This window comes from Lates calcarifer, linkage group LG9 (assembly GCF_001640805.2).
Source record: "Lates calcarifer isolate ASB-BC8 linkage group LG9, TLL_Latcal_v3, whole genome shotgun sequence".
Taxonomy (NCBI): Eukaryota; Metazoa; Chordata; class Actinopteri; family Centropomidae; genus Lates; species Lates calcarifer.
In genome coordinates this window covers 13,439,200-13,464,187 of record NC_066841.1, presented here as the reverse complement: position 1 = coordinate 13,464,187, position 24,988 = coordinate 13,439,200, and the positions used below count along the sequence as shown (strand labels likewise).

Below are 24,988 nucleotides of genomic sequence, written 5' to 3'. Positions count from 1 at the left end.
TTGGACATTCACTGCCTGCCAACATCTCCAACCCCACACTTCTCTTCCCTCACTGGCTCTCTTTTCCATGTACTCACTCATCATCAGCATCAATGCACAGAGATGCTCTTCTTCATTTTGCCACAGCATGCCAACAGGCAGCTTTTTCAGCTCCATCTATTGCTACAATACCAACGGAGCCTAACCACACACAAACAAATGGGAAATGTGTAATGGGAAATGTGCTTTAAGTAGTTCATTTTGTGGAAAGAATGTCTCAATTCAATGTTGGCAGTTCAAGATGATCTTTCCATACTGCATTGCACACAGACTTTAATCTGAGTTGTTCACCTTTTTCTGAGTGAAACTAACTTGTGCTGTAAATGTCTATATATAACCAACAATTCAGCACTTAAAAGAAGAAACTGTTCTCCTGTGTAACTACTTTAAGGCTTCTGTCCCTAAGAGCCTCACTGGAACAAGCACAAGTCAGTTAGTGTCTCCACCTTCTCCAATACAAATTATACAACACATTTCTTAGTTGTATGGCTGCCGACTTAATCACCAGGACCATCTGTCCAGTACCCACCCAGCTGTGGGAACAGTGATAACGCAGCACAAGCATATTTACTGCTTTATGGACGGTTTTCTAATAAAACTGTCATAATTTAATCAAATTATGGAGGAAAGCACAGGATGCATTCATTTAAAAAACTCACTGCCCATCTATAACCAGGGAAACCAGACTTAGCAAATTACGATAATTCTTATTATTGTTTAACAAAAGTGATACATGATGTTATTAACTCTCATCTGCTTATTTATTGGCAATTTGTTTTTAACAATTCACAGAGAGTGGAGGTTTAACAATGTGAAATACACCTTTCCACCCGTGGGACACTTTAGCCTTTTGGCACTACTTTAGGTGTGTTTAGGTCTGTACCAGACTCAAACTTCACACAACCTTGACAAATTGTATGTTGTTTTAAAGCTCTACGTCTTGTGATTCTCTCTGTGACTTGTCGGCTATGGCTTCTAACTGTTTCTACACAAAAAGGTATTAGTACAGGCCTTAAATTCCCTTTACCGTTCAAAGAAATAGGTAACTATCTGTACCAATTTGAAATCAAAGCAATCTTATTGTTATTAGCTTCTCAAATGTCACTATTTTCTACTCTTCTTAGTCTTTTATGATTAAAAAACAAAATAACAAAACAACAAAAAAAAGACATTTTAAATGGTCACTGGTGACTTACTGAACTTGACAAAACAACTAATAGATTGAGAAAATCTGTAGATTAATTATACAGTTGTAGCCCTAAAATAGTTAATTAAATAGAAAGGCCTTTAGTATATAAATATAATGCTTATTTGCATCCATGAAAATTAGGTCAATGACTGGACTATGATTTGTCAGCAAGAAAACACTGGCGAAAAGGAAAAGCTTCAGGGTTTGCAGGACTCAAAGTACTTGCTCTTATATTCTGCAGGGGTATTATGAGTTATTTGGAACCAGGCCTGTATGAGAAAGTGAGCGAGCGAGCAAGCCTTTACTTGAAACAAAATACTGAGACCACAGAGGATGACACACTGATGGGGACAGATGTCTGCTCCAATGTCATTTACAGATTAATGGAGTTTGGCTATAGAAGTGGCAGAGGCTCTCGCACGCACACATGTGTACATGATAATGCCAACTGTGGGCATCCAATCCCTCATATAAGACCGGAGAAGGGACCAAGAGCCCATCTTAAAATACTGCCAGCTGCATCAGAGTTGTGTTTCCCCACAGGCTGATGAACCATTTTTGACATTTCGACTATAGACAGCCAAGGCTTTACGGTCTCTGAGTATTGGCTAAGCTACTGGCTTTACAACTCCAGCTGACTATTACACTTCCATCTGATCCGATGATCAAGGCTGCTTTCTGTCTCCAGTTTTTGCGCCTGTCACAGGCAACATGTCAAAAGAATACTCTACTGATTTATCATTGCACTCCTACAGCACTGACAACAAGATTTAAAAAAGATGCAGCAGATCCAGAGATGTCATCTTTTTTTTCCCAACACATTCTTACATTACCTACAATTGACCCCAGTCACAGAAAGTTGGTCTGAGATTTGGGGGTCTTGAGCCTCTAACATCAAGCAGAGATGAGGACCAGGATACAGAGGTCTGGTAAGCTCACATCTTTCTAATGCCACACCCCCAGATTTTTAAATATTTTCATTTTCAAAACTCAACTGACATCACTGGATCTCTCTCCCTCTGGAACAACAAGAGACTTTAATGTGTAAAATCAGTTAGTTCCCCTCACTTTCAAGAACAGTCAAATTGGCTCAACTTCCCAAATTATCTGGATAAATGAGCACACAAAAGTTAAATCTGCAGCTCTGGTTCAAACCATCTGGGATTTACTGCAAACAGACATCAGCCTCCAGTTGTGAAGTACAAAGCCACATCATGCTAACATAAAGTCAAAGTCATCTGAAACCCAGTAAACCTCCACTGCACAGCTGACTGATGGTCATATGGAGAGAATCATCTAAAAACTGCAACAGATGATGCAGCAGTCATCGGACATTATCCATGGTGAGCTCACTGGATGACAGATGGGAGGAAGGGTTCAACTTTTAAAAAGCCAGATCAAGGATTATCACCATGATCTACTACATTCGCAACAGTAACTCACATGGTGCTCATTTCTGACGCTTAGCAGAAACTACAGTATTTCTGGTTTTACTGAGAAGAAGCAGATAGAATTAAAATGTAGGTAAACCATCAATGACAACCCAAATGTCTAAATTGAGGAAAAGAGCTTGTGTGAAGGCAACACTATACAGGGGATGTAAAATGGAAACCCTCCTATGTAATTACTAGTTGTAGGGCCCCTGCTGAGCTAGCATGTCGACCTAAAGTGGCCACAGCAAAGGCAAATGAGGGGTCAGGTCCAGTAAAGGGTATATTTAGTCTGTCGATGGCAAGCTTTTTAAAAACAACACACCCTTTCCTTGAGTCACATGGTTCTGGAAGATTTGAAAAACTTCCCTATAAACATACAGGCAAGTGAAATGGGCTAACTAGAGGAACAAGGAGTGCTGTGTGGTGTTTCCCATCCAAGTACCCAGTGTGCCTCTGTAGTCTAACATGAAAACATAATCACCATGCACTGTTTCTTTTAATTAAAGGAAAAAAAGTTGAGGTTTTTTATTATTGACATCTGCGATGACAAAACATAACAATAAAAGCACTTAAGTTTTGAGGATCACGTCTGCATTTACACATTGTCTTTCATGTGATCATACAGATAATTTTCAGAGAGCAGTGTAAGCTGTTTCCTGGACCCAATTGGAGCATTACTCCTGCACAAACAGCCCTTTCCTTTTGTTTATTCAGGAAGATAACTTAAACCCCCAAAACTAAGCTGAGCTGCTGTGAGGAGACAGCGCAGGTGATAATAGCCAAATATAGCTCTTAAAGGAACAATCAAGTGAAATTTTTAAGTTTTGTCATTTATCTTGGGATAAATAGTAGTAATCTTGATGGCCTGGAGGTCACAGGGAAGTGAAGTGGTAAAGCCATCACTTGATGTAGTTTCCTTGAGGCGGCTGTGATGTCAGCCAGGCCTTGGGGCGTATAATGTGGGACTATTTTGGGAAGCTGCGAAAGCCCAGCCGAAGGCCTTGTGGTCCCCAGCTGAAGGCCTTGCGGTCCAAAGTTGGTGAATGGTAGTCACATTGGTGGTAGTTGTTTAAACAGCAATAGCCAAGGGCAGGTGACTTCAGCTCCTGGAGTGGAATAAATCTCGAGGTCTCTTATGATTCAACTGACTGGAATAAAAATATCTATATGTGATTCCCCTTGTTTTGAATTACATCTTAACTTTTTATTCCAAGTAGTGGTGAAAGAACGAAGAAACAAACAACAAATTTTCATTCAAATTACAGTTACTAGGCTTTCCCACCAGTCAGGGGACATTTGAAGGGGCTGTAAACATCACTAAAACCCTGCTATATTTTCTCCTCTTTTTTCTGCCTTGAAGGAGAACTCCTTTCTCTTGTGCTTTTCTCCTGCTTTTCTCCCAGCGCAGTCTTCAACAGGCACTGATTTCATGGTGGTAATTTTGGCCGGTAGAAACAAAAACCTCCTTTGGAGTGTTGTGTGAAAACTCACCCCATCACCCACAGGCTGCCACAACATTAACAGAGTTTCCTCCAGAACTTGGCATACCGGGAGATAAAACACTGATTTAACCGCTCCCTTCTCAGCACACAGAGGAATCAACAACACAAAACCAAGCTTAAATCTTCAAACATATCACACAGATTTCTCGTGATCTGGATGGCAGATTTAGAGCACACTTCCATCCTCATATTAATGAATATAAATGAAGGCATTTAAGAAAATTAGGTCACTTAAAATTGAACCAGCTGAATAAGCAAAATATTTAAAAAATATATAAATCCATATATAAATCCATCTTAGAGTAATGGAATGCATGAGCAGTTCCTATGAAAGTAAAACAGGTGTGGAAAACAGGTGTTCACATCAATTGACCCTTTGCTAAGCCCTGCCTCCCTTAGTTAATGTTGCTAAGTCTGTCAAGTTCTAGCATAGCATATACGCAGTTTAAAATAACAGTGACAGATTTACCTCTCAAAACATGAAGTAATGTTTGAAACAGTGCGTCCTCCATTTCATACAGATGTAAACAAAAGCAGGCTTCTTCTTCCTAACTGATGATTTTGTTGGCTGAGACTGTCGCTAGCATATTTTACTTAGGGGTGCAAATAACTATTACTTTCATCATCAGTTTATCTGCCAATTATTTCCTTGATTAAGTGATTAATTGCTTGGTCTATAAAAGGCCAGAAAATGTTGAAACAATGCATTCACATGGCTTGTTTTATTCAACCTAAAGATATTAACTTTACTATCCAAGAAGAGGATCACATTAAAGGGTTTTAAATATGCACTTGATGGCCACATACTAAATGTCTGAGATTAAAACTGTAGGCTCACAAACAAATGAGCCATTCAGAAGACACTGACATCAATAAACAGCATTGCTCTTGTACTGCAGCTATTGTAGAGCTACGTACTGTAGTGGAGTATAGCACAACAGAGATTGCATTTATGCTTTTACTAAAGTGTTATTTGGAGAAATTCAAAGCTTGACAGAGCTGCAGTGCCTGGTTACAGTTGCTAAGCTAGGAATGGACAATTGCTGTTCAGGGTAGGGGTTTAGCGAACAATCAATTGCAGAGCAAAAGCTACAGAGCAAAGTTGGCTGCCCAAGAGGCTGCTGGGAGCAGGCAGCCACATAGGCACACACAATGTCTGTCACTAAAACATCATTATGTATTATGTAGTAAGACAACAGCTTGCTTCCAAGCAGATATAAAACAAGCAAATAACAACTTAAAGAGGAAAGGAAAACCAAACCACACAATGAAGGTAGATAACAAAAAAACTGGTAAAAAGAATAGTATCAGTGCAAAAAAAATAAATAAATAAATAAAAACTCCACAAGCACCAAAGCCAAGCGAAATGAAACCAAAGTTGGATTGCCCAGGTGTGGTCATGCAAGGGGGAATAACAAAAAAAAGGTGTAAAGCCCTGGGGTGGTTACAGGGAGTGTTGGAGAAGCATGCAGCAATCGTGCTGAAGCATGCAGACTTAAGAGCAGCTCTGTGTTGGTCTGCAGTCAAAAAAAAGGGGAGGGAGGGGAGAGGAGTAGAGTTTCTGACCTGTGGCTCCTTACAAGACGCGACGCTCTTCCTCCGGAGAGAATTATAAAATCCTCAAGCTAGGGAAGGGGGGGAGAAGACAGAAAAATCAGACAAGACAGTTATGTGTGTGTGCGTGTGTGTGTGTGTGTGCGTGCTTACAAGAGGGAAGAAGCAGTTTGTGTGTGCATGCTGAGTGTGTATGTGTGGTTAGTTGTCTAGACCACAGTAAGACAGATGTAATGATGAATCAATGCAAACACATATTGCACAATATAACTGCCATTACATGACATTTACAACACACATACACACACAAGTGAGACAGATGAGCACTCTGACAAGGACAAAACAATTATATGGTGACTTAAATATCCACTGACCACTAAGCTGGCGATATCAAATGATGTCTGTTACTATTACATAACCAAGGACAAATGAATGATAAACATTATCTTGTGTTAATGCGATCACAGGAACTTAAGGGTCTCTGCTACATTCATTTCCTCTGGTTCTTTGTCCACTACTGATGACTTGCTGTTTCGCTGTGGCCTCATGACATTTTCCAGTCTGTGAGCAGAAATGTAAGGCTGTGGGTAGCCACATCTGTGGATCAACCAAATGTAAATAAAGTAAAAGCACTCTCCCTTCAACACTGTTGAATTATATCTGCTCTAATCCCATGAGAGGTCAGCCCCGGTCAAGCCTTATATGTTCTACCTCTACTGTGAGAACAGGTTGCAGAATTTATATGATTATCAATTTGATTGGAGTGGAATATGGAGACATTTCATATTATGCATTAGTTAAAATGCTATGTGGTTAACTGTTTAACTCTTAATATTTTACTCTTTTTTCCATTCAAGTCAAACACACTTGTTGTCAATACTTGCTGAGCAGAATTAAGTACTAAAGAATAAATATGCAACAATCAGATTTAGTTTGGAAAAGAAGACCTCAGCTGGATTTATGGTCAACACCAACGGTTGACCGTAATTTCACTGTAGATGGCAACATGAGCAAACAACCCACAGCTGTCATCAGATTTTCATTCAAACTTTGCTAAATCCTCATTGGTGTTTAAAAGTATGTAACATCCACCACAGAGGCAAGCACAGACAAACAGCACAGACAAATCTCCAAATTGAAAAAGAAAAAACACTTCATGTAGAACCACACTGCACACAAAAACAACCTGACTGAACATTCATTTTTTGGGCCTTTTAATTTTGTACAGCATCAGCACTGGAGCTGTGCATCGCTAATGAGACAAAGGGAAAAAAAGAGAACAAAGACGTTAGGGAATAATCTGTATCAGAGCAGTAACAGAACAGTCAACTGGAAAATTCCTTTGCTTTTCTTTTTAGTGCATGAAAACACGATTTTATAAGTCACAGGCAGGGAAAGTAGAAATCTTCTTATTGCCATTGTGACAGATGGTTGGGCCTCCATTCACAACACTTTCCAGTCTGTTCCCTTAGACTGCTTCCCTGAGCAAAATGAAAACCCTTGCAACAAGGCTGAATACATTCTCCCTGCAGAAGTGCACAAGCTTTATTCCCATAGTCAACTACAATCCAACTCTGTTTGAGTGGAAAACATGGGCTTACATATTTACTTTGCCTTGGCTGGGACTCATGGTCAGTTACCTCTAGTACTGTATAACAGAAAATCAATGCCTAATTATCAGTGCAGCTTTAAAAAAACTTTAATTTATCTTTAAACACTAAAATAAGTAATTAAATTGTCAGAGTGGATGGTACTGGCAATGCAACAAATACTGTCCCAGAACAATTAAGGAGACAAATCTTCCAGACAACTGAATTCAGGTCACCCAAATCAACCCAAATATGCAGATTCATTAGCATTTGCTTGGTGGGGTTAGCAACCGTAATGCAGGCCCCTGCTCTACAATATAAAAGAATAATCAGATTATGTTAAGCAGAGATGATGCACACCAGATTACAAAACACTTACAACTGATCACATTAAAAAAACATAAACTGCATAAAATGGTCGCTCCTCAGGTTTTACATTCATTATACTGGTGACCACAGTATCCTGTAATGAGTTGGTTGTGGTGGTGAATATTTATCCATGTCAAGACTGCTTGTTATATTTACATCATCAAGTATAGATTTTAGCTAACTGTAAATAATAGCATATTACTTCAGATCAGTTTCATGGTCACTATCAGTTTCATGATTCCAGAGGCCACAGACTGTGATTACTCACTCAGATCAAGGTCAAGAGTAATTTTTGATGGTTAAAGACAGTGCAGTCCTTCAATAAGCCCAATGTATCACCTTGTGCTTTGACATCTTCATCCAGACTTTCCCTGTTCTCTTTCACGTTTTCTCTCAGTAACACACACACTGATAAGGTAAAAAAACATGTATGCAAGCAAGTATAGACGCAAAACGAGTCCCTGCCTCTCGCCCTCCTCTGACAGCATCAATAGAGGACTGGGAGAAGATGACAGTTGCGTAAGATTGATGAGCTGGAGGCCAAAGGGTGCATCCCCCTCGACATCCTTAGGAAGCACTTTGACTCGGCTTCCCTCGGCTCCCACAAAACCCTGTGACAGCTGATACAGGGTTTTTTCTATGTACCCACGAATCCCCAATGACACAAGTGACACTGCGCCTTCACATGTCTCAATTCAGGACGTCCCGAGTGGGTGTCGAGCCTGGGTGCGAGCCCAGCGGTGCCCCCAAATCACGCCCTTGGTGACACGGCTGATCTGGAGAGGGGACAGAGAGGAAGTGGGGATGTCACGGGTCTGGGTTTTTTAAATTGATGAATGGACTTGAATGAGGACCTGGCAAAGCTGGTCTTTTGAGGACTCTTCAAGCCAGAACAAATTTATTAATGGGCCTACTTCAGAAAATCGACCTATGGTAAACATATTGACAGGATGGGGTATTGAGCTCACTCCACTGTGATACCTGATTTTGTCTAAGCTGGCAAAGAGGTCCCAGCTTGAGCTATAGTCAGTATCCTGTGACCACCGCAAGTCCAGCTCTCTTACAAACATCCTATGCAACACAGCACTGCTGGGTTTATGCAGGTATTTCAAATCAACTCCTTAATATGGCCCCTTTGTGCACTATAAAAGTTTAAGTTGACAACAAACCAGTGGAACTATTTTCTTACAGCACAAACTGCTCCAGCCACTTGCGTTGTCAGCACTTGGTTTTTATTCTCCTTCAAGTTTAGTCCTGTGGGATGCCCTCAAGGATGAGGTTTGAATGAACCATGAGCTACAGTGTCCCTGTTTAGATTACAAATTTGACCTGATGATGGTACTAGATAAAAAGTCAGGAGATAATCAAAGATATCAGAGGATCGCCACTGTCATTAAGATTCATGCTCTAGGCACCATGGACATCTGTACCACATTTCATGGCAATCCATTCAACAATTGTACAAATATTTCACTCAAAGCTACAAACGTCAATTAGTGGAAAAGTCAGGGCATCTTCCGTGGACCTTGAATGCCTCTGGCCAAATCATGGCAATCTGCAACATGAACCTAACAGACCAGACAAATGGCAGACTTCTAACTGTGTCTAAGTGCAGCTTTGGATAAGTGACATACAGCTCTTAACCAGCTTCTGTTGGTGGTTTTGGATCCTCGCTCCCATGAGACTGACATGAATACACACACAAGAGGAACCTTGACTGATACAGATACATAAAGCACACCGATACACACTGGACTGGGAAAGGCCACTCATCTCTATGACAGTGCGGTCATTCCAGTAAAAGCCCACCACCCCTCTGCAACCCCATCGCCATACACACACATTCTCATCTGTGCAGCCATCCTTTACTGTCCATCTGTAAACATCCCAAGTCTCTGACAGGGCTGTCAGTGTGCACCACCACAGGTGGGGGAGGGAAGGAAAATGAGAGGGACAGAGGACGAGAGGGAGAAAACAGGCTTTGGTATGAGGGAGGACATTCAAGCGTGCAAATTCATACAGTGGTTGAAGAGAGGGAAGAGAAAGGACAAAGAGAAGAACGAGGAGAAATGAGTGGGAGGAGGATTCTCCATATGGAAAACAAGAGTGAAGCCGTTGCATAAAGACATATGATAGTATGGTTTGAGGGCATAAGCAACAACACATTCTCCATTTTGCTTTTGTTTTTATGTTTTTTTCCTCAAAAGAGCTCTGGCACCCAGTTGGAGGTGCAGTTCACAACTATGAGTTTTACAGTTAGCAATGTGTTTGCAGTAAAAAAAAAAAAAAAATTATGTGTAAATGACATTTCATATAGAAACTAAATTCTTTCAGTGGAAATGGAGTATTGTTTTTCTGTCCTACATTCAGATATGATGCAATACAGTGAACCCTGGTGTAAATCTTTTTGAAGGAGTAAAAACAGAACAACTAGGTGAAATTCCTGTTCATTCAAATCCTGGATGGAGGGTGCACATACTTTTACTCACCAACATGCACACACATACACACACAGTGTACTGAAGAGGATTATGCAGGCTTGAATTTCAACAGAAAGAATCCCTGTCTACAAGCACTAAGGAGCAAATCAGGCTTTAGAAACTTTCCTCATCCCAGAGCATCCTGGTACAATGGAGGGCTGAACTTAAAATCCCACAATTGAGACATGTTAATTTTTGACGATGTGAGAGCACATTTGCAGATAGATAATCAGCTCCTGCATCAATACCAACATCTATGTAAAACACAGGTGCAAAGTTTTTACCAAAAATTGTGAATATTGTGCACTTTGGGGTCATATACAATTTGCTGGAAAATGTCAGAAACCAAATACTCCACTTGTTCTGGATGTATCTGCAGGCCAGCTTGTATCTGGGAATACCAGTTGGAATGCACATATCTACAGGAATGTCCACTGATATCCTGCTATGTGTAAATGTTTGCTCATGAGCGAGAAAAACAGGGGGTATTTGTGTGTGTGTGTGTGTGTGTGTGTGTGTGTGTGTGTGTGTTAGAGAGAAAATAAGTAGCCCTCTTCTTCTGTCTTTGTATGAATCTTAAGTAGTCCCATGTTGAGGGGGGCTTTGTTCACCATCACTGTCGGGGGTACGTCCTCCAACTTTTCCCCTCACTTCCTTTTGGCATAACATTTATCATTCTTCCCAGACGAACAATCATCCTGCAACATGGACAAGCATCTAGTGCACAATAAACTACCACCCTCCCCCCTTTTTTCGCCCCTTTCTGGTTGCTTGGATACCTTTCATCCAACGGGACAGCTTGTCAACAACATCATCACTTACTTAGAAACTCCCAACCTTCACTTCACTTCGCTTTGATTTGGTCGAGCAGACCCTTATTAAAAAAATACTGCTGCCTCTTGTTTTCAAAATAAAGTTTCCAGGAACATCTTTTTCTTGTTTGCCTTTTATGTTGCATCCAAAACACTTAAAAATTCAAAAGACTGAATGTCTGGCTCTGCAAAAATTGCAATGCATCCTTAAGTGGTGGAACCTTCTAATTTGCAAGAGAAATTCCCCTCGGGGCAAATATAGCATTATCCGGCTCTACTAACCAACTAGATGCACAAAATTTTATGCTGACATTAGATAGTAGAGGGAGCTACCCTGAGGTCTATTTCATAGAGAGCCTGAGTGACTCACCAGACCTCTCCCCTTCTCTCTCAATCTGAAAGGGTCAACAGGTGCATTAGTAATAAGTGGCGAGTGTGTACAAACACTGAATCAAATCAGCCTCATTTTATCTACCACCACTATCCTGGAAACTTCACTCTGTGTATATAAATCCATGCCACCTCTTCACTGATTTCTTTGCAGGCATTAATTACCACTAAAATTTTATTAGACACATCAAAGTTTTCTGAAAACAACCTGTTTCTTTGGTTTTGTTACAAGCCAAACTCTTTTTTTCTTAAACTTCCTCTTTCATTTTCTATAACTCAGGCACATAATAGGCCTGGCCTTGCTTGGCCTTCGCCGTGTTTGCTTCTATCCCTTTCAGTTGACTGGCCTGCACCACTTATTCTGCTTATTATGAACACTGACAGCAGATTATTTTGCTTACTGCACCCAAATTCTCCATCCTCTATAGATCAAATCCAACAAACACCGGACTAAGAGACAAAGACAAAGTTAACAAAAGAGACAAAAAGAGAAAAGAAATAGGCAGCATAGGCAGAGGGACTGGTCCTAAAAACTAAAAAGGGGGGAAGGGAAAAGATGAAGAAGGAACCACCAAAAAGAAAAAGTGGGAGAAGGAGCAAAGAAGAAGTAGAAGGGCAAAGGCACAAAAACCCTATAAATGACTGTGTTTTGTCAGGGAAATAAAGACCAACTAACAGCAGCAGCAACATACCAGCACAGTGAAGGAGAATGCAAATTAGCCCTGATGCAAATGTCATAGGTCTTCAGGGGCAAAACAGACTGTCTTTATACCAACCCCCCACCACAACACACTTCTCTCTGTACTATTAACACCCCCCCCCCCCCCCCCCCTTTCCTTTCGATTCTCCCCCAATTCTGTACTGAAACACACAAACACTTCCCAGAGACAATCTTCCACAGAGCAAGAGAAGTGTAATCACAAGAGACAACATCATGTTCTTACTTCACGTTGAAACAAAAGGCCAGAGTACAGTGGACTCTTCACACAAATGCGCACAAACACACTCTTGAGGAAGATAAACTACTTACTTGTCCGTCATGGCGTCGGCTAGCGAATACTGATACATTAAAATTTCTTTTCACTTTTCTTCACACAGTTGGAAATGGTTGAAGGAAAGGCCCAGAGGCTAAAGTCACAACAGCGGTCTGTAAGAGAGGGAAAAAGCAACATTAGTTTGTGTGTGCATTTTGTTCTTCCTGTATCTAAATCAAGTAGCTGGATGATTCAATGTTTTCTGTTGAATAACAAATATATAATGCAAAGCTCTGAGCAAATCACTGCTATTATGACAGCTGATTCATGTCCTCACAAGACAATGAGAGCAAAAAAAAAATCGACTGAACGGGTCATCCTCCAGCAACGTCCAACTTTGCAGACATGCTTCACTTGATCACAATTAGCCTAGCAAGGCCTAGTCTCTTCAACTTTCTGAGGGATACTGTTACCATAGTTACCAAGGCAGCCAACCAGCCAGCTAGCTAGCGTAAATAGAGTGCACCAAGAAATCCTCTGGGTAGCAGGAGCAGACAATATGAATCCAATCACAGACGAAGAATGCATTGTGTGACTAAGGAGCAATGGTGACAATTTTGGATCAGTGCAGCTGATTACCATCCTGCTCTAAACCATGAATAACCCATCATTTATCACTGACAAAAACATCATAAAAAATACACCTCCTCTAACCACTCATAATTGTGAATGCACATAAATCAGCAGATGTTTACTGCCAGCGTTTTGATTTTGAAATTTTAATGAGGGGATGAGACAAGACACATCCTGTGTCCTGGTGGCTGATGAGCAATCTCCCAAACCTGGCAATAGTTCTTCAGCTCACCTCCCAAAAAAGAGGACAACAGCAGCACATTGGATTCATAGATTATACTCTGTCATGTGTTAACACACAGGCAAAACACAGACTGTGACCTGCCAGAGTGGAATTCAGGTTCCCCAAGCAAATAATGAATGGATACCAATTCACAGACAGTATGTTATACATAATAGACCGGAGGCAGAAAATGAGAGTTTTTAAATCATTTGTTTCACCTCAGAAATGTGTCTATTTCAGTTACTAATGCAACACTGATTATCCAAAGACAACATGATGGTTGTTATCACTGTCAGCTCACAGGGCTACAACTGGAGGGAGACAGAGGAACAGAGGTGAGGTCTCAACCCCACCCAATCCTATCAGCCCCAAACCCAGACAGCCAGCCACCAGCCTCGGAGCCAGCCAGCCAAGCCAGCAGCAGACTGTCTGCTTAGGGACCATGGCTAAACCGGGGGATGTGCCTTCTTTTCCCTGCTTTCTGCTTTCTTTTCACCTTTTCCATACCACATTTGCCTGAATTTTGAATTTTGTGTCCTCTAGCCTCCTTCTTTGCTGATGCTCCAGTGCATTTGCTTGCCTGTTAAGCCTGTCTCTTTCATTTTCCTGTCCTAAAAGCAGGTCATTGAACTTTTATCCATGTGTCTGTCTGCAGTGTAGAAGCTAGTAATCTCCAGTAATCAATTTAGCTGCATTTCCTCTGGTCTCTAAGTTGCTGTGTTTATGGGAAAATATTTCCAGAGGAGGACTGACTCCAACATCACAATTACCTTAAGAGAAATTCAACAAATAGGGGGGATTTTGAGGCATAAACGTGATGATAAATGTGTCTGGTGATGATAAATGTGTCTTCCATATCTTACATTTTTATAATTCTTTGTGGAGTTATACAAGAGGCTGTGCAAGAATGTTAAGGATGAAATGCCACAGACTTTCCCTCCAGAAGCACAATAAGTCCACTGCAGACTGACATTTCCTTACATTACTAAATTGTTGAAATATGTAAGAGCTCAAGCTTTTGCACAATGTGCAAATCCATCCAAGTATGGGAGCTTTGTATGAAAAATGTTCCATGCTCACTGTGGTGTTGATTTGTGTAATGTTTTCCTGAGTTCCTTACCCAAAACCCCAAATTAAACTCATGCCTTCTCCCCCATATATGCAATGACACACTGCGTGGATGCGCGTTCAAAATTCAACAAAATACTGAATGCTGTGAATAATAAAGAACAGTCAAACTGTGCTACAGGAAATGTGCAGCTGGTGGTTCAAAAAATAAAAGAGGTCGCATGAGCGACAGACAGTGTGGTTTCTACCAGCACACAGCAGAGATAGGAACCTGCTCGAGAACAGTGCCCTTTGAAGTGATGCAACAGCACTTGAAAACACATGTTAGCTAGCTTTGATCGAACTGCACCAAGCACTCACAAACAATTACACCAAGCATCTCTCTCCAACTGTTTCATGCCCAGTTGAGAGGAGCAACTTGTGGCCACGGAAAAGGAAAATCTGAAATGTCCAAGCTGGGAGGGTCATGCCACTCCTTCCTCTCTCTGGGGAGATTTATGAACTCTAGACAACAGCCAGCAGGGGTATACTCTACATACTCTTTCCACATCTTGCTGTAAAGAAAAACAGACAACACTGCCTTTTTCCCCTCCTGTAAACATTTCAAATCTTAACTCATGTAGCCATGGTGAAAAAAACACCTACTCTAAGTGAACTGGGAGGATATTTCCTCAAATAAAAGGCACAGCAGAGTCCCAGTCACTGCATCATGAGGACCTGCCATCCACCACACTGAATTATTTACCTCCCAGATGAGATTTGGGTAAAAATAGCATGCAACGTAGTGAAGACTCTCTCTCCACTGCACAGAGTAAGCTTCTAAAACACACACATCTGATTGCTATGGTAGAAGAAGAAGGTGTTGACATTGGGAGATGCCAGCAGTCAACACACTTGCGGGTGTCCGTACAAGCTGTTCTGCAACGTGAATCTTACCATAATCTGAGTGGGAAGATCCTGCAGGTTGAGAAAGAAGAACGCTGTAGGAGAGGCTCCTTAAACCCGACTCAGTCACACTGTCATTACTGGGAAAGTCACCAGTGGTTTGCATGACAGATGAGAAAAAAAAATAGAATATGATCATCTAGCAGTCTGCCACCTCCTCCCTCCTCACTCCCTGGTCATGCTGCTCTCTCTCCCTCTCTCTCTCTCTCTCTTTCACTCTTCCTCCTCCGGTCTGTCTCTCCTCTATCTTGCACGATAAACAGTGGGCAAAAAAAAAAACAAAAAAACAAAACAGAGCACGAGAAGCTGCAAAGGGTGGAGAGACACTGCTCTCATTAAAGGGCTGTTTCACTTTAACGCACGACAGCGGTGGAGTCTCTGAGTGCACAAAAAAAAACAAAAACAGCCAGGATTGCCTCTCCCTCCTGTCACAGCAGTCAAGCGCTGCTCGCCAGTGGAGAGCGACAGCACAGAGATCGCGCCTCTGGAAAGCGTCAATGCACACAATTGCTGGGGAGGGGGAGGGGGAATTTAGGGTGGCGGGTGAGGGGTGGAAGAAAAGGGGGGGAGGGGGCTGAGGTTAGAGTAGTGTGCATGTGTGTCTGTGGGAGTGTGTCTATTGTTGTGGGGACATTTTTTTTGTCCTCTCTCTCTCTCTCTCTCTCTCCTTTAAGGAATGAATGGGGACTGCAGGTCCAGCTGCTGCTCTCTCTCAGCACTGTAATTAGCCCTGGGTGATGTAAACTGCACACACACACACACACACACAGATGTTAACTGTAAAGATAGTTTGCATCCTCAGGCAATGGATTGTTAATGTTGGGACTTCTATCTCACTATGCAAACATTAAACAAATCAACAACAGCAAGCAAAAAACAACCTGATAGTGGAAGACTGATTAATATCTGCTGACTGCAAATGAAGTTTCTGTCATGCATCCACTTCCATATCTCCGGTGAACAAATGTTATTGGGTTTGCAACTGCTGGAGCGCTTCGTAACAGACGAAAACTGGGCAAGGACAGAGAACACCTTCTCCTTTCAGCTGTGTCAGACGGTGATATCCACCACAGTCACAGAATGTACTGTATGTAGGCTAGCTCTCCCCACTCCATTCCCTTCCAGCTCCCTGCTCCCAGCAACACAACGCTGGGAACCTTTTCAAAACATCAAGTAAGCTGTCAATAGCGCTGCAGCAACGCATCAGTAAGCTTCCTGCACTCTCAGCAATAACTACTAATGGCTGTGGGTGCAGCATCTTGGGAATCTTCATAGTTTTCATTAATGCAGTTTCAAACGAATGGAACGCCGCTGTGCCGTGGATCCTCATACAATAACTATTTTTACTCAGTGAAAACAATGAAAGCGGCTGAGCCTCCCAGGGCGTGGACTGTTCTACACCTTTATTGTTACCTTACAGGCAAAATGAAGACAAACAGGAAACTTAGTGTTTACTTTTTGTATCAGCTGATCTGAAGCCACCATTCAATCATGAGACAATTTTGCTGAGACATCTCTGGAATGCGGCAGTGCATTATGCATGGCCAGTATCGCACAAGCGCACACGCAAAGTGCCTACACATGCTGCCGTCTGCCGCTGATGCTGGAGCCAGATGCTGCTCTCTTTTGCCAATAGGAAATTATTCCAGCCTGAGGGTAGCTGGGGGTACTAGGGTGTGGCAGGGAGGAGGTTTGTGCGTTTCAAAAGGAGGTGGGGGTTGTCCCAGATGTCTGTTTCATAGAGCCAGCACAGCACACCTCAACATCAGAGCGCCACAGACTGGCCCCTGACCTCTACCCTTTTAACTCCTGCAGGACCACAACAATGAGGTTGCAGCAAGTCATACATCAAACTCACCCACCTTATTTCCTAAAAGCATGACATCTAATAGGCCTGTGTGAAAGGTCACTACTGTTCCTGTCTCATCTCTCAGTATGCAGTGCTGAATTAAAGAAAGAGAGTCCAGTTTGCCAGGAGAACCCTGATAATTAGATTGCTAATGAGCAGAGGGGAACAATAAGGGGTCGTGTGTGTCTGTGGCAATGACATCGCACCTTTTACAGTGACCTCCACAGCAGGAGGTGGAGCGCTGCCGCCTGAGCCATTTGCAGGTATTACCAGCCCTTTGTACCAGACGAGCTGGCCGACGACCAAACTCAGTGGAGGGAATGAGAAGGAAGCCTCTGAAGGCTCATGAATGGTCACCCTGAAATCCATTAAGAGTTTATTCAATTGACTGATACTGTAGGCATGTGAAGGAACGTGACATCTCTTAAAAAGGAGTCTCTCCTTTGAGGTGGTCGAATAATTGCACTTGAATCTGGGGAGAAGGAGACAAATGCAGTATGTGTGCTTAATGCAAGCTGCCTATATGCAACTGGACACGCTCCAATTAGAACCAATTCCAAAGCTGCTGCTTTTTCTTTTTTTGACAAGAGAGAAATTTGACAGCCAAGTAAATAACTCTTACCATCCAAAACAAGTGCCATTTCTGCACAAAGTTCATGTTTAAAACAAAGCCCCCTTTCAGCCACGCAGTTCCTGACTGGATTCCCATTTCCCACCCATTTTAAATTGATTATTGATTTTACCAAAAAAGAGGACTCTAAAGAAGTCCTTAAGTGTGTTTCTCATGAACAAGCAAGAGCATTCTGTGTAATTTCATTTAGCGCATGTGAATCCCGTGCTTCCAATGAATGTGGAAAGAAAAAAAACAAAGAACAACTTCTAGACAGATCTGTTTCTCCATTAAGAGAATTCAAACAAATCAAATGACTCACATGTGTTAAAAATAGACTAATTAGCTTTCCTAAAATGGTAAGTCCCGGGGAAAGCTTTGTGTGTGCAAAGATTTCCTCCCTTAAAGAGCAGGTAAGGGCAAGTTGAGCTGTATAAAACAGCACAGAAATCTACAAAACAAATCAAGGTTATCTTTAAGATGGAGGAGAAAAGAGCTGAGAAAAATGATTGTATTCAGCTCTAAGGGCCTATCTCCACACTGGATCGATCCTTCTACCCAATGGCAAGTCCAAAATCTGCAGTGACAGCCGTACAACACAAACACAACCTCTAACCTTAGGGAAAGTCATTGTGACAGACAGAAATGAAATGCCCGACTGGCTCAGCAGCACGCAGCGGTTTAATGATTTGTCTGCTGCTGGTGAATGATCACACAGCAATATCCTGTTCTGGCCAGTCCCCCGCCACCCCACCCCCGAGGGTCTGACTGACATGATTCTGGCTCGCCCGGGCACCACTGAAGCGCCAGCCAGAACCATCATATTGACAGGATCCGGGTGGCTGCCTCCATGCCCGATGTGACCCAGCAAAGGACCTGTGGAATCAAACTTGATGAGGCAGAAGAATTACTTATTGAGGCCGCGAGGGAAGGGATGTCATATCCCACGCAATTTTGGTGAAGCGCTGAGCAGGGAGGGAGGGGCGGTGCGGTTAATGTCACTAACGAAGCTGGGGAAAACAGATTTAGAAAACACTGCTGCATTTAGGGACAAACTAAATGGCTGGCATGCCCCAAAATTCCACAGTGCTTATGCAATGTAAACCAAGCCTGTATATTATGTGAGGGATGTTCTTTCATACGTTTCCTGAAATGATAAGCTGCACATGGGCATTAAAATCTTAATCAATGGACTATTCAAACATTGCTTTCATCTCTTATCACATTCAATACACAGAAGTACGTGAACCAGTGAAGGCATCTGCCTCTCTGTCAGTGTCTCAAGCATTTAATTCCAGGGTTGAAAGAAGGTCAAGAGAAGTAACAGGGTGATGACGGTGCACTTTGAATTATACTGCATGGAGCCAAGAAAGTCACACAGAAGCGCAGGGCTTCATGTTAGCCAGGCCAGAGGGCAAATGGTGAGACAGAAAAGCAGCTCCATAACTTCTTATTACTCCCTCCGGTCAGCACAGGCCCAGACCTACTGAGACTAGACATGCATGCAGGTGAAAGGTTTACAACCATCTACTGATGAGTCCCAGCTGCACAGGGCTGCCCTCCTGTCTTGGCACAAGATACCTGGAGAACTACAAAGACTAACATCTTGAGGAGACATAACAGTGCACGCTGCAGATATTTATTTCACTTGATGCTCCAACCAGTCCTCATATAAACTGTGGTTATGTGCATATGTGCTCCACTGCTGTCAATAAAGGTCTTTTGTTGTTTCCGTGAAAAGAGCACCCTTGATTTATGCATGCCAAGGGTAGAAACCCCTGAATGACCTCTGGGTGCCAGAATGGCATTTTGAAAAGTGCAAGAGGAGTTTAATCTTTAAAAAGATTCGAGTGAGCACGTCTGGTGAACAAGTAACATTATATTCACGAGTTATTTTGCGCTTCAAGGACAGTGACAGCGACTGCGTGCGTGGACTCTTAAGCGCAACATTCGTCCGCAAATATCTTATTTTTCCGCAACTGGGCTTTGAAACATCGCGCGGAGATATTATAAATATTTTTAACCGCTGTCAAAACACGGAAAAGCTAAGAAAATAAAATTAACACGACGTTTTTTTTCTTTGTGTCTCAGTGGGGGTTTCGGCTACAGTGCAACAAGTGCAGCTGAGCTTCAAGTCCGCGACAGCACGCATGTGTACGGAGCAGCGGGGCTCAGGGCTGAAATAACTTAGGAGATTTCAAACAGAAAATGTGTCGTTGTTACTTTCACCGGCTGCCAAGTTGTAGTAGCCGTAATTAAACCTTGCACTGAAGTGAAAGCGACGGGTACTCACTGTTGGGAAGTTTTCCTCTTTGTCCCGGTGTGAAGGAGATGAGTGTTGAGGCAGCAGCAGCGTGATAAAGTTTGGTTTGTTGCTTCTCTCTCTCTCAGCTCAGCATGGCGGCGACTGGGGCCGGAGACTGGATTCAAACCTCTCCGGGCTGTGATATCAACAGACGGGGGAGGGTGAAGGGGGAGGAGGTGGTGGTGAAAGAGGGTATCATTCAGAAAGCTCATGGACAGACTCAACCTGGACCTTTCTTAGGTGGACATGTCCAATCCATTTAATGCTGCTTTACTCTTCTACTGCACAATATTCACTTGATAGATTTAGTCACCAGTTTGCAGATTTAGACAAAAATAACCAACAGATAAATTCTATCTATAATATATAGATTATATATTAATATAGACAAAGATATCCAGTAGTATATAGAATACAAAAATATCATAAGGTAGAAATTAATTTGAGGTTGAACACCTTACATCTTGCATCTGTGTAGCCTTTGTACTTTTACTTAAGCATCTGAATGCTTGCTCTGCTATAAGTTACCAGCCTCAGTTCATGAATGCTGCAAGAAAGCATATTTACTAAAAACAGATGATTAAAAATGGACTGTTATTACAGATCTGTTCAAATCCAAGTGGCATTAAGTAACTGAGTACATTTACATTTACAAGTACTGTACTTTATGTGAGCTATCCATTATGGCTAATTTAGACTTAGACTCCTCAATACATTTTAGAGGCAGATATTGTACTTTTTACCCCACCACATTTATTTGACAGCTTTAGTTACCAGTTACTTTGTAGATTCAAATTATTAATACAAAATATTATCAACAAATGGGTTATGAACTGTTGTTAATATGCCTTAAGCTATCCAGCAGTCTATAAAGTGCTTGAAAATAGCCCCACCCTTACTTTAGCTGCAACATTATGTGACACTTAGACATTAATATTATTATTATTATATGATAATGTATGTGATTCTGAGGTTGCCCATTCTGTATATTAACTTTTATTTTGAGTACTTTTTATTTTGAACTATCCTTTTTCCTATATACCCATTGAAACTCAGTGGTGGAAAGTAACATTTACTCACTTTCTGTTGACTTGTGGGCTCTTTCCATTTTATGTTGCTACACTTAAGAGGCAAATATTAAACTTTTTATAGCAATATGATGCTTTATTTGTATGTTTTGTGACCTTTCTTTATATTTCACATGAAGAATAAGGCTGTAGCCAGGATTTTATAAATACTGAGGACCATCCTGCAGAGTGGCAACCATCTGAGAGATTGTTGAAACTGTGAAAATACTCTCAGTATTTAGGGGGAAATAAACACACATATTCACAATTTTTAACAATATTAGCGTGTAATCATAGAATATAAACTCATTTATGTGTCATTGAACCCCTCCAGATTTCCTGAAATATGACCAAGGACACGACCTCAGTGTCCTCAGCGGTAGCTAGCTACAGCTCCAACGAGGGAATCAGTTACCTTGGCTGAAGGGGACTCTGTAGGTGGAGCCAGTGGGTTTAAAAGGTCATTGCAGGAGGTCAAAGGTTGTACAACATTTTCCTAAAGGAGAAGTGAATCAAAAACACAGTGGAGGAAAGACAGGCTGACCCTTGTCTCATTGTGCAGGGCAGAGGAGGAGGGAGTGGGACTTTCCATGGCACTGCAGACCGAATACAATACCATCTTTGAGTCAAAGACAGATTGCTGCTGGTGTAAGATAGAACAGCGTCGCTCTCTACCTCTGTGGCTGCTTTGTGGGGTTCACTGAATGACAAATGTCAAGAAATTTACCTGCCTGATTGAGATCGACTAAGTCTGTAATGTCCTTTTACATCCACAAGGAGGAATTATCCGTAAATATGCCAGCACTCCCAGGCATCATCAGCTATACTACAAATTGTTTATACTCATATCAGCCCCTGGTGATTTGAGAGCTCAGAGTTGAAGGCTGGCTGCAGTTAAAAGGGGATGGTAAGTGCTGCCTGAAATGAATACGAAAAGCAGCTGGGTTTATCTTCACTCACTCTGTGACATGTGCTGCTAAGAGAAAACAGGTGACCGAGGAATGTGTGCTGAAATGCAAACATAATACTGGAGCTCAAATGATTTGTTGCCACTTAGGCAGATCTGCATTTCTGAAGACATATTTTATTTGCTTATCTGGTATTCTCTAATATGAATTTTTCTGTTCTCATAGGTCTTTATTGTCTTGTCAGCATGCGTTTTCTTATTCCTGTCTCTCTTTCATGGACACACAAATTCTTCTTGTTGGCAGTTAATATTACTGTTGCACTGCAAAAAGATGACATTTAATGTTTAAATCGTAGATGTTAAAAAAAGAGGGACATGCAAACACAGGGGCACAGAGACACTTCACAGTGAACCTTATTTTAATGTTGCTCTGGATAAGATCAGATAAGTGCCCGAAATGTAAATGTGAAAAGCACAGAGAGTCAGAAACACACACACAATGGATGAGAAAGTAATAGAGTAAGGTGTAGATTTCAAGTGTAAGTATATGATCTTCATGCCTGAGCTCTTCAGACACACCAGTTGGATATATTTAGAGTCCCTAGCTGGTGTATCCATGGTACAAGGCAGGCCACAATTATTCACAAGGCTGGAAGGGCCAGCACTGGTCTGAGATCAGTCAAGGGGCGTGCGCATGTGTGTCGACTGGTACAGGACAGGATTAACACCATGAGTCAGAGGTCAGGGCCAGTGGTTTACTCATATTAAAAATGTTTGCAGGAGTTTTAGGGGTAAAATCTTGCCTATTTGATTCTTTATATTACAAGAGTCAGCACAGTTTAACTTTTCCATTTATACAATAACTTCCATTGCTAATAAATTACTCTCAATATATATTGTTCTGAAGGATTAAGGATCAGTGAGGTCTGTAACGGACTACACTAATAAAGGAACTTCTCTCCTGTTTCCTACTCACCTGTCATGTTCACTGTTCACTTTTGAAGAAAGGAAAATGTAGCATACAGCACTATCTTACGTGGTTGCAACAGAGCTTTGTATATGTTTTTTTTTTCTCAGACACCTGCTAAGACCATTGTTGAGCAGCTGGCTTAAATCCCATAGAATGGAAATAGTTCCTGAGGGACAGTGGGACAAGGCCATCCTGTCTCATTCATACCACATATGTTCACACACATACAAAAGTGGAAAAGACAGGAGTTTTGTGTATTTCTCATTTATGTTGTAACCTGTGACTGACTTAACCTCTTTGAGGTTTCCACCCTTACTTTCCTTGTTAAGTGAATGCATGACACATTTCTTTATACTTGAGCTTAATTATTAGCCCTACATATTTTCCTAACCTAATAGCAGTGTACACTACACTCAGTTGCCAGTTACTAGGTACACCTAAGTAAATCTTATGCAACAGCCCTGTAATAAACCTTCCCTTCATGAAGGCTATGAAGGATATAATATTCTGTTTTTACTGAAATTGTTTTAGAGAGATGTTGATTCAAGATGTTGATTATTTTAGAGGTGCTGTTGAAATGTATTACATTATAGAGATAAGTCTTTCTGTTATTTAGCCCATGCTCATTGATATAAATGGGATGGACACCAGTCAGTACATTGCAATACAATACAATACAAACTGCAACATAATAACATTCATGAAGGTGGGGGTTTACTGCAGAACTGCATTAGTTTTATCTATAGGTGTACCTAATAATTTTGGCAACTCAGTGTATAAAGTCTGGTCAGGTTGGTTATTCCAGATCTTTCATTGGCTTTAGGAAATAACATCACTTAAATCCAAGTACTGTGTCAAAGCAGCACCATCTAGTGGAAATACCAAACATGTCAGCATTATGTTTGATGAAATCTTATAACTGTGCCCATGTGTGCAGTTTCTGCTGCAGTTATGTAATGAATGCACCTGTACTCTGGGATAACAGACAATGGAGGTATAATACCTGTGAGAATTTGCCAAAGGGGATAGTGGGAAGAGGTTTCACCGGAAATTCAGCCTCACTTCTCCAACAAAGTAGTTAACTTCGCCCCCTGGTGGGTGGTTGAAATTTAATTTTTACAGTTGTGCACAATTTAGTGTACAATATTTGCGTACTCACTGTGTGATGTTATTAGCCTTGAGTGCCATCAGGATGGTTTTAAAACATCCTACCTGACTTGAACGTCAGAGTCAACATGAGGACTTCTGCTGCACTAGTGCTGAACCCTGGCAACACAACTGTAAATTTGTGTATTTGGGAGATTGGTGTATTTGCATTAAGGAGAAGCTGTATTTTGTTAACTAAGATGCACAGATAAAAATTGGCAATGTTTGTACAGAGACAAAGAGATGAAGTCCAAATGATCATTACCATAAGCCCTTGAAAGCTTACAAGCTAAAAATTAAGTTCAACTTGTTTAACAGTTGTGTGTTTTTTAAATCTACATGCATTTGCACCAGATGGAGAGAATACAGAGCAAGACCAAGCATTAGTACAGAAAAATAATACATCCAGTTATCTGAACTTTAGGTCAAGAATAGCAGTGATACAGTAATGTTTTTGTACATAATCTGTTCAGCCAGCTAATAAGTCCAAGCTGAGCTGTAGTCTGAATTAATTTTGTATGAAATGAAATGGTATGAAAAGGTTGTTACTAATCACTGCATCAGTACAGAACAATTGCACATTAAGAAAGTCTTCTGACAATCCAAGCAGTCAAATTCAGTATGGGCAATGGATGTCATTTTCCATAACCGTGAGTCATAACATAACTCAAACTTCATAAAGCAACATATAAAGCTTGTTTTTGTTCTTTGTAATTCACCAAATTATTATTATTTATTATTATCTTAATTTGCTACCTCAAACTGTGTTGTGATGGACGAGGAAGAAATGTTGTAATATGCTGTTATTGTCCAAACTTCAGCAGCATGTTTTTTAAATCAGTTAAAATGGAAAACTGGTTTGTGAGGGTTTTTTTTTTTTTTTGCAGTTAATGCATCTCTAACCTTTCTTTCCGTTTTTGGGGGAAATGGTAGC

The 24,988-nt window shown here is 41.3% G+C and overlaps 1 protein-coding gene across 6 annotated transcripts in view; it reads right to left on the bottom strand.

Annotated features, from left to right (window-relative positions):
• sema4d (sema domain, immunoglobulin domain (Ig), transmembrane domain (TM) and short cytoplasmic domain, (semaphorin) 4D) overlaps positions 1 to 20,118 on the bottom strand; it is a 36,946-nt gene extending 16,828 nt beyond the window's left edge. For 3 of the 6 annotated variants that reach the window (XM_051072925.1, XM_051072924.1, XM_018662393.2), the window contains exons 1-2: positions 19,953 to 20,118; positions 12,388 to 12,504 (exon numbers count right to left, since the gene is read on the bottom strand). In XM_051072925.1, the coding sequence (XP_050928882.1) occupies positions 12,388 to 12,425 (38 nt within the window). In that variant the 5' untranslated portion in view covers positions 12,426 to 12,504; positions 19,953 to 20,118. Of the gene's footprint in view, positions 1 to 5,729; positions 5,789 to 12,387; positions 12,505 to 15,191; positions 15,613 to 19,952 lie in introns of those variants that run through there. The other 3 variants (XM_018662395.2, XM_051072926.1, XM_051072923.1) reach the window with 3 other exon arrangements.
• Between the last annotated feature and the right edge of the window lie 4,870 nt (positions 20,119 to 24,988).